Below are 11,106 nucleotides of genomic sequence, written 5' to 3'. Positions count from 1 at the left end.
AAGCGTTGAGTGTACGTTGAATAAAACATGCGCTTCTCCTCGAGTGAGAGTAAACTTAGAATAGAAACGTATCTTGAGCGTTTACAGAGTCGATTCTTGGAGGAATTCCACTTGTAACAACGAAATGGAATTAGCCTAGGTTTTTAAAAACCAAAAAGGAGTTTGGTTCTCTCATGCCAGTAAGGTGGTTACCACGAGTTTCTCGTTCAAATTCCTGATACCACAATTAATAGCGAGTTCGAGATAATGTACCTGGCTATATCCAGTTACATCACAATATATGAAAATTATGCGATTGACTAATACATCAAGAACTTTTGTTAGTATCAAACAATGTGGCATGAAACATTGAGACTAGATGCATCATACAAAATTTTAAAAAAATAAACCAAATCAAGTCACAACAATACCCTATTTCCAATTCATACATAAATAAATTTATAGCTGTGATGTTCAACTCCCCTGTCAACTTTGACGCCTGGCAGGGGAGGTGTTGGCCTGCGGTGTGAGATGAGCAGCATGTTCCACAGTCAGCACGTTCCCTGCCATCTTACACACGCGCACGCACACACACACACATCTGTATACATTCTATAAAATATTCACTTTGTGAACTACTCACTTTAGTAATATACTACGCCTGCTTACTACTTCATTCTATTGTACTAATTAGAACTAATCCTTCTTCTGTCTCCCCCATTCTCATTCTTGTCCATTGCTCACTGAAGGGGCCTTTGTCCTATCTCCACCCCCCAGGCCTTGAAAAGGAAGAAGGGAGTACTAGAGATAACAGTTGCAGCTGGCCAGTGAAGCAGACAAAGATTTATTTTCTCTCTTAATGATATGTTTTAAATGTTAAAATGTAAACAAAGGTGTAGGCATAATTGCCTCGCAATCTGACATGAAGCAAATCTTTGCAATATTGACCGATGCCATCCTGAATATAATAGAACAACTTCATTTTTCTCAGGACGAACTTCAGGACCGGAAGTTCATTGTGAACAACCAGAGTAATAGAATTTAAATATTATCAGTTTACAGACTTTGTATAAAACCCCCTGAAATAATGTAATCTGTGAGACAATTGACATCCTGAGCATAACTTTGAACTTCTGTGTGGTTGCTGTCTTCTCCCAAGCGCTTGTATTAAAATTGCCTGAGAACTGCATCTCTGACTGATATTTTCCTCTGGCTGCTGCCTGAGCTGTCTCTCTTCTGGTTCCTCCCAGTCCATCAAAATCAAAGATAAGCAGAACGCATGGAGGGAGAAGTGAAAATGGAAAATCTTTGGAAATGACTTAACAATTGTTAAAGGGGACAAAAAAAAGGGGATGCAATGAAGTCTACCAGTTAAACACAAAATAATCACCAGCTTCCTACTATTTATATTACTACCACTGCTGTGACTGAAACTCCTACAATTCCTACTATGACTAATGATGATGATGATGATGATTATTATTATTATTGTTGTTGTTGTTGTTGTACCATTCTCAAATTCAGTTACCATGGCAACCCAATTGAGATGTATTTTGACATAGAAAGAAAAGCATTTCATAGTTGTCACACCTCACTGTTTAGCTCCATTTGTCAAAACTGTTTGTATATATGTAAAATTAAATAACATTCTGAAATAATTGATACTGATTTACATATAATTATGCTATACATTTTCCTATTTGCCTACTAGTTGTAATTGTAGAAAGAACGGTAATGTAGCTGTCACCTTCAGTATTCTCCCATTAGTTTGAGTGCATATGCCTTTTTTTTATTAAAAATACATTATTTATTATTTTCCACTTAATGACATTGGATGCATTGTTATGTACTTTTAGTCATTTTCAGTTTCTGGTTTGCCCATTTGAGGATATTGTGCACATGTTAAGAAATTCTAGGCTACTGCTGGCCTTCACATCAGAGTTTAAACCTTCTTGTGTTTTCTCCTGCTGGAGAATTAATTGCTGCTGAGTAAACGATCGCCATGAGGCATCTGCCACACTGACAGCAGGTACAGGCAGCCTGTGAAGCTGATCTCTCCGAGCAACCCCTGCCTGGTGTCCTTATCGCAACCCTGCCTTCACAAGAAAGGAAGGCAAAGGATTGCAAAATAACACCAAAGTGCAAGGATTTTCATACGGAGATTAACGTCCACTCAGGGATCAGGGCCACAGCATCGAATTTCACATGACCTAATCCAGATCTGATCATTGGTTGCTGAGGAAGACGGACTCCAAAGGCAGTCTGCTACGCAAAAGAATAGTCTCTGTGCGATGGATTGCTCAGTCTGAAATTGTTTCTTGCCTGTTAAATGATATTTTTTGGTTGGAATAACAACTACCAATAATCAATAAAATCCTGGATTAATGAAAGTATAAATACAGATCTGTCAATTTAATGGGTAAATTTGTATATAGGTTGTACACTAATGAGCAATATGGACCCATATCTCTTTTTCATTAAGCCATTACTTAACTTTTGATAGCTTAAATATATTTGTCATTTCTATACAGATGTATAAGTTCTTTTGTTGCCCATAGTTAGATTAAAGGTAGATGTGTTAAAGCTATCAGACATATAGAAATACATGGGCATAGTGTGCCTCTCAGCAAAGCAGAGACATTTTCCACATGTAGTGGAATGTGCTTGGCAACAGATGACGTCTGTGAATTGTGGACTCGCGCTAATCTTGTTGTTATTCATGAACATGTCTGCTGCTGAGGGAAATTCCCTTCTGGTTCTCTGGCCTCAGTGGTGAGGACAGAACACAATGCACTGCAGCAGCAAATGCATTACAGCCCTGTAGAATTAAATAATTTCACAAAGGGAGATTAAATGTAGAAGGTAAATGAGACACGCTGATAGCACGTCCTCATGTAGACCACCTTTTAACGCACAGGACGTCAGCTGTCATTAGAAAAAATTTTCGTTGGTTTACTCGTCCAGCTGCTGAATATGGGAGCCATAAGATAAAAGAGAATATTCATTGTTCAAAGCTGACTGCCTTATTCTTTCCTTCCCATTGTGTAGCACCTGAAGACCAAATTAAATTAATTATGATCTTCACAAAGGCGTATGTGTGATTATCTAATTTTAAATGGTAGATTGTTTAACTCCTATTTTAAACATACTAAAGCAGACTGGGACAGTGGTAGTAATAATAATTATAGCTTAAGTAACTGCATTGGTTTGCTCATCATTGTTAGCACAGCATCAAAATGTATAATAAGCAGCATAAACACTAATGTGCTATGAATGGTATGTTATCAAGCTTAAACACATTGTTATATGGGCTGGAAAGTGCATGTGGTCCTTACATACATTTTAAAATATCATATCCTTTTTCATGCAGCATGTGCTGCATGAAAATATACATATTTATGTCAAATTCTAATGTATCGGTCTGCCAGTGCACCGTGGGGATGTGATTCATGCATAAACGAACTGCGAAACACCACAGTGATTACTGTTGACCGCAAACATGATGTTACTGTTGCTGACTCTGATTGCAATCATCGGTGCTCAAGAGGTTGAAAATTAGGACTCGGTGATACAGCTTTGCATTAGCACATCTCTGCCTGCCTCTCCTGCTTTCAGGATTGTGACTCTACAGCCTGGCATGCCTTAACAGCCGTCACTGGAACACTATGATTTGTGATTCCATCAGCCGGCGGGATATCTTTCTCCATCTACTGCCCTGACCTGAAGGTGACACGAGGCTGATTGCCTCCAGTGGACATGTTTTACATACAACAGCACACCCTTTATCCTCATCACAGCACACCCCGTAAGGTCAACCTCGGGGGTAGCAATAAACTAGTGAAGAAAGAAGCACAATAGCACACACAGAACATAATTGATTCTCTGAATGTGGATCTGCTTTAATAAGGCAGTGGAGGCAGGTATGATATGAAAAATCCTACAGGGAAATTCATATCACACACGATCACCATAACCACAATATCTTTTTAATGTTTGGCTTGAAGTATTTATAGTAGCCTATGTATCATGATGCAGATAGAGATATTATATATAGTTTCATATGAAGTTTCGAGTGCACGAATATTACCTTAAAGGCAACCAAGGTTTACTTTTCAGCGTTCCTATTATTCTCACTTGAGCAACATGCAGTTCTGAAAAACGACAGGGCACTATTTTTAACAGTCTGGTGAGAGTGGAAAAGCAGTCTCCCACAGAGAATGAATCTGTGTCTGGCGGACGGAGAAGTCTGCTCGCTGCGGTTTTACACGGTTGTGTGCTTCAGTGGGGGCGGAGGGATACGAGTTGTACGCTGGCGGTGATCTGCTCCCAGTGTTCAGTTTCACGGAGCGAAGAAGTGACTATCCGCGGGTGGAGACTGAAAGAAATTTAAATCCCCCGGGTTGTGCTCGACACGCAAAAGACAAAATAGCTGTTATTTTGTTTCTTTCTTTTTCGTGCTTCTTAAACGCCGTTTCATGTAGTAAATGTCCGGTCGATAGGGCGTCGGTGCTTAAGTTTTTGAGGGTTTTTTCACTCTCTGTGAAAGGCCATGGCGGTGGAAGCGCGGCCGGAGCTGGTTGGGAAGCGGTTCCTGTGTGTCAGCGGAGAGGAGCCGCTGGAGCTCGGGGAGATCGGGCGATGGGGATGGCGAGCCGGGGTCATTCGTGCAGTCACTCACCGCGACAATGACAATCCAGAGTTGACGGTAGGAACTGGTTTTATGTATATTGCCTTTATGCCACCGACCCTTTTGGACTCGCTGGGTAATTTTATAAGATTATTTTACGGGAAAAACGTCCCCTCCACTGCCAGCTAGCGAGCTGGCTGATTAAATTGGAAACATATAGCTAGCTAGCTAGTCAGCGAGCTGGCAAGCTGTTACAAGTGAGCTTGTAATTTGTAGCCAGGCTCGCATGGGTGCACTGAGTGTTTACGACCATTAAAAAATAAAATAATTGAATCACAGAGTTAACACTTTCAAAGTTTCGGCTTTCGTTTATTGTTGAATTGGTTTAGGTAGGTAGCTCGCTGGCTCACGGTCGGAATTCTCTGACAAAAATAAATGTTTAAACCTTGCCGTGGTGTGGCAGCATAATCAACTCCGCTAGCTAAGCTACCTATTTAATTAGCGAGTATGCTAACAACCAAATAGATTCACCAATACAAGCTGAGCCAGGAGTAGCGGGTTACTTGGAGAAAAAACAACAACAACCAGCTAGCTGTCTGCGGTAGTGTTGGTTAACATTAGCTCTAGGTACTTTTCTAGTTTAGCACCCGGACATGTTTATTTCCTAGCTAGACTACTTGTCTCTGTCTAGCTAGTTAGCTGACATGATAGGCCATACCACTAGCTAATTACAACACATTCGGGTAGATGTTTTTTCCCTCTGGACAACAACATTGCTCATTATGGGAGTAAGTTTGGGATTTAAAATTACATTCAGTTGCAAGATAGACTAGCTGTAGAACATTTAACCCCTGCTCTGGCGGGTTTGTCGAATGGTATGCACGAATATGCAACTTAGTTACATTGCCAACGTAGGAAGTTTCAAACGAAAATGTATACATTTTTCAAAAACAAAATTCACCGCATTACAGTTCGCATTAAAAATAAACCCAGCTAGCCAACTACACATACTTTGAGCGCGGTAGATGGCCAACGTTAGCTTGCTAGATAATAATGGTCAGCAAATTCTCATGTCAGTGTCATTTGAAATTTAGCGGAAATGTCCAGTCACACACAAACTACGGCAAGCAATTGTTTTATTAGGTTGTTATCGTTGGTTAACGTTAGATAGTCAATTTTATCGATTTTTTTTTTACATCGATGTCAGATATTTAACGTCTGTTAATGCTAGCTAGGTAAAGCGATATTGTATTTTACACTCCTGTTAATGTAATTCTGCTGCAAACATTTTATCTATCTTCAACTAATGATATTTCAATCAAGCAAAAGTACAGCTATAGCTGCGAGCCTCATTTTTATTTTTCCTAACGCTAGTTGCATTGCGCACGGTAGCTGTAGGTATTTTGCGGTTTGTAATATTACGAAAGATAAGACATGTACAACCTTTCCCATAATTATGGGGTCAAAACTACATTGTATCTGTAATTTAACGATTGCTACATAGATAGCTACCTTCTCTGATATTCTTAGCATTCACAGGCACTGTAGAAATACAGATGCCATGTCAAGCCATTTTGCGTGTATACGCATGTTCGAAACTGCAGTACTCATCTGGATTCCAATGAATGGAGCAGACTGTCCCTTTGTATTTTTTTTTACAGGCACAGTGTACAGTATGCTGTTAGTTTGTTTTCAGGGATGTGGCCTGAGGTCACCAACTGTGGCTGTGCAGCTAATCAGCAGAAATGAAGCTGGGAAAGAATTTTCCATAGCGAATTGCTGTTTTTTTTGGTCTGAAGGTTGCCGTCTTGTAGCACCGATAATGCTTTGTGTGAAGAAATAAAATCTGTATAATTAGTTATAGGAAGAAATCAATGTTGTTCGTGAGTTCGATAATGGCGATAGCAACTTAGGCACTTAATGTATCAGTATTTCACTTTACCAAGACGTAATTTAACTGTTTATTATCGTGTATTATTGCTGAACAATTAGCTATTATTTCAAAAGACTTCTTTTGTCGTGTCTGTCAGCCCATACCAGTATCTACATGGATCACAATTTCTTGTACAGAAAAATAATTATACCTTAGTACAGCATAACATAAACCAAATTTTCCACCCTCATAATGTAACATGTCAAATGCACTATGTTTTGAAGAGTATTTTACAAATGATTACATTTTATCCTTAAAAAAATACATAATTAACTTTTATTATTGCCCATAAATTATTCCACATTTAGTCTTTATTTTGTAAATTACGGCTTTTAAAAGTGATAATCAATTGATTATTTTTGATAGATGTTTTTGTTTTCTGCCTTCATGTTGTAAGCTAGAACATTTCTGATAATGATCCCATTTGGGCCTGTTGTATAAATTTTTTTTCCTCCCATGCATTTACTAAACTGTAGACAGAATTCTCACTGTTTACTGAAACCGCTTAAAGCCTCTTTTTTAAAAAAAACTGCTGCGAATGAACAAGTGATTTGTGGCTCAAGAACCCAGCATGTAATATGAGACTTGGATGGTCATTTCAGCCCTCCTCCCCCACTGCACCATAACATAATGGCAGCTATGTTCAAGACCCTCAAATATTTTCACTCCAAATCGCTCTGCCATACATGTAAATCGTTCTTCGTTCTTGATGGCAGGCTGTCACTCGTAGGTGCGGTAATATGCACGCTTTTCGCCACAGTTCAAGAACCGTTTTATTTTTTATTTCTTATTGCTGCAAGGAAATGTGCATAGAGAGCACTGCAATATGTGTGCTTATCTAGGCTGTGCCTTAGGAGACCCTTTGTGTTTTCTCCTCCAGTTATTTAAAGGCGTTAGCATCGTGATGGGTCCTTGACATTCTTTACCCAAACATACACAAGAAAAAATATATTGGGGGAAAAATGTAATCAGCTGTCTATGAAAAATCCTTCTTGTTTACACACCCGCATGTTCTTAGCGTTGCATACCAGACAAAAACCTTGACATAATTACAGAGGTTTGACAGCGTTTCCCCATAGCAGTAGGTTATTACATCAGCATCAGGGAGTTGAAAGGCACACCAACAAGGGTAAGATATGAAGAAATCTGAGCAAAGCAAATAAACACCATAATCCTCTGTCAGGTTGCTAGGTAAAGAACATGGCTCTCTCTTCTCTTTAGCATTGCCAGCTAACCTTTTCATTTAATCAAAGCGCTTTCCCCAGACTCGGCTCTGTCATTCCGTGCTGCTGGACTCTGTGTGCTGGTGGTCGGCTGGGTTGATCCTTGGACACCCCCCGGTTCCCCACCCCCCACCACCCCCCCACTCCACCTCAGACAAGATGCGCTCCGCTTTGTCTGCATGTGAGCCAGGATGTCTTTCAGCAATTTTCCCTGTTTGGGAAATGAAAAGAAGAGCTTGTTTAAAAGAAGTATTCAATTATGTGAAAATCTGCCTACGCCTTAGAATATAGCTCAATTTAAGATTGCATTGGATGCTTCCAGCCACTCTGATTGGGGTTTGTTTCCCCCTCCACACACACTCGTGTTCAATTAACATCGAGGTCACCTATTTTGCCTTCGGTTTTCAGGCAAGGCAGACATTGACGAGAGTGTCAACCTATGAAGGTCCTCAGAAATTTCTTTGGAGAATTTTCCCACAGGTTTGATTTCTTCCTCTCCCTGCTCTGCAGTGGCCATATTTCTGCAGCCCCCACTGTCCGTGTGTGGTTTCAGAATGTGCATGCAAGGAAATGGTCTTTGATGCATATATGATATTGTTTTAAATAAGGTTGTTCATGTTTTTTTAATACATTGTGATATGCTGTTTCTCTCAATTTAAAAAGAGGTCTGAATTTGTGAACAGATTTAGTATCGGGCTTGATCATATGATTTCAGGTCAGGGGCATTAATGCTTTTCCCTTACTTTAGGAATAAGTATGTTGTAATAGGTGTATGGTAATTTGTGAAATAATTTTGAGGTTGAGAATTAATAAGTTGTGTGCTACTTTCAGGCAATGTGAATGTTAATAAGGCAATTTCATCTTGCGTGTTGCCATCAATACTGCCACTGTCTGGGCTGTTTCCTTGCTTGTGTGTCAGTAACAAGACATGGACATCCGTTCTTTTTTAGAATTTGGCCCACTTAACCTGGGGTGACCCACGGCCCTGGAGTATAAACATGCATTGGCTGTAGCCCCCTTCCGAGGCGGAGGGCTGTTATGCCATGTTTAAAGAAATCCCACTCCTGTCCTTTGGTGGAAGCGGGCCAGCGCTACACCGATAGATTTTTGCAATTTTTTTCCAACCGCGTATCTCGTACAATTCCCCCAGGTAAATAGAAGTCATTGACTTTGAATAAATTCATATTGCCTGTCCTCTGACAGCTAGCTTTCATTTCATAGTGGATGCCTGGAACGTTATTAATTGCGGTTCAGTTCATTTGGCCAGGCTTGATGATAAATATATGAAATTAATACCGTTGCAGATTCAAAAGAATGCTGTATAATTGCATTGCCAATTTTTTTAATTTTTAATTTTGCCTAGCTTTATTTTTTATGCTTTTATAATTATTCTGAATGTTGACACTATATGCATTCTGGATATACCGTGTTGAGGCCACAATTTCTGTTGGATCGCTTGTCCTTGACTTCTGATTGTGATATTTCAGAAAATGAAGTAGAATCTTGTCTGTAGCGGATTTACTGGAGCTCTTTGAGCCAGTGACTGACAGCATCGAGAGTGTGTCTTTCACCAATGGCTGGTCAGCTTTCCATGGCAACAGCAGCTAAGCCATGTGAAACTGTTTTAACAGGCTCACATTTAACACTTTCAGCTCAACCGTACCGACGCTCTTACATCTTGTCATTCCTTTGTGTTCATTTGTGACTTGTTATTCTTTTTTCCCCGAGGTTTAAATTAAATAATGAGATACGTATGGAAATTCTGTGTGCAATATCAATAAACAGTTATTTGACTGGCCATACTTGTCCATGCCTAACACCTACCTGTTTTGCATTATAGCACAAACGCAAGCCGCAACTGAATTTCCAGTCTTTCCAAATTCAGGGAAGGAGCATTTGACACGAGTGTATGAGGGAAAAGTGTAACACATTTTATTTGTAGAACAAATGAATCAGGCACGCTAACTTATTAGGCATTATTAAGAACAGTCTAGAGGGCTGCTGATTCTCTGCGTAGATTTGCTTGTCAGATTGGCTGGTAAAAATAAGCATTAAAAATAAAGGAGAGGCTCAGATTACTATGATTAGGCTACTTTTTGAGCATGACATTTTCGCTTCATTTTCTTCATCAGCGGCACACTGAACTCGGTGCCCGTCTGCCTCTTGTAAGTCACGTCATCTGATCACCCCATCACGTCGCCCGTAATCTTAGCTCATTGGCCGATAATATTACATTCATTGTAAGCTGTCATTGGCTGATACTCACGTGACCCTGTTATTATTTTGCATCCCTAGTTTAAATTGACTTAATTTTTTCACTGATGTGTTGCCACATTTTGCTCTGAAAATCCCCCATTAACTGTTTATTTCTATGATGTGTGTGTACATACACACTCAAAACACATCTGTTTAAATAAGCAAATACTATGTATTTGAACGTTATATATGTTGAGCTAAATTAAATGAATAGAGAAAGATAAAACATTTTTTTCCACAAATATATATCAAATATATATGCAATTCATATTGTTGCATAGATATTTGTCTTTTGCTTGGCTTCAAACATGATAAAGGGTTGTTGAGTCTTGGGGATCCAAGGAAAGTGCTCCCACCCTTCTCCTCTAGTGTCCTCCTGTGCTTAGACTTTTCCCATGGCCCTTTTTGTCTTGGATATGTGGATCAAGGTTTTTTTGGCCATAATTCTTCCACAAATCAACACTAGCAACTCTGAAGATGCATTTAATGTTGATGTGTTGTACTGAAAGGTTTTTTTTTTGGTTTGGAAATGATCATTATTATTATTTTTGCCCATTATGGCAAACGGTCAGCTATAAAACACAAACAACATTAGTCATCTGCTCTGGAGGTGGAACTGACATCTGAGACTGTCCAGACCTCTAACCCTATCTCTTTGTACTGATTCTGCAATGCTTTTGTTAAATATGGCCCTAAGTGAAAGCAGATGTCTTTCGTTTAGACTGTACTGTATATTCATTTTCAGTGCATACTTTCCCAAATCAAATAAATGGAGCGCTACTCCAAGGGCTGCACTCAGAATGTTTGGCCTGTGACGTGGGGAGGCGCACTGGAACAGCTCTCTCTCTCTCTCGGAGGTGGTACACCGTTGGTATTTTCTGCCTCTCTGCTTCGACTTGAAGAGCCAGCAGGAATGCACCGGGTTCCAAACAAGTTAACTCTTGTTACCTCACAAAGGTAGTCTGCCTCGGCGAGAAGGGTGAAGCCCGTTCAGAGGGAGAGTAGGAGAATCGAATCCAGTTCCTCTCGGCATTCTCGTCGGCCATTTTGAAAGTAATCCACGGCTCCTGAATTATTTAAGGCCTTAA

General features: G+C 39.8%; 1 protein-coding gene across 3 annotated transcripts in view; it reads left to right on the top strand.

The window, feature by feature from the left end:
• The first annotated feature begins 4,301 nt into the window (after nucleotides 1-4,301).
• jmjd1cb (jumonji domain containing 1Cb) overlaps nucleotides 4,302-11,106 on the top strand; it is a 104,094-nt gene continuing 97,289 nt past the window's right edge. For all 3 annotated transcript variants that reach the window (XM_035403271.1, XM_035403270.1, XM_035403269.1), the window contains exon 1: nucleotides 4,302-4,684. In XM_035403271.1, the coding sequence (XP_035259162.1) occupies nucleotides 4,529-4,684 (156 nt within the window). In that variant the 5' untranslated portion in view covers nucleotides 4,302-4,528. The remainder of the gene's footprint in view (nucleotides 4,685-11,106) is intronic.

Source organism: Anguilla anguilla, chromosome 2 (genome assembly GCF_013347855.1).
Source record: "Anguilla anguilla isolate fAngAng1 chromosome 2, fAngAng1.pri, whole genome shotgun sequence".
Classification (NCBI taxonomy): Eukaryota; Metazoa; Chordata; class Actinopteri; order Anguilliformes; family Anguillidae; genus Anguilla; species Anguilla anguilla.
This window is presented reverse-complemented; position numbering and strand designations above follow the sequence as displayed.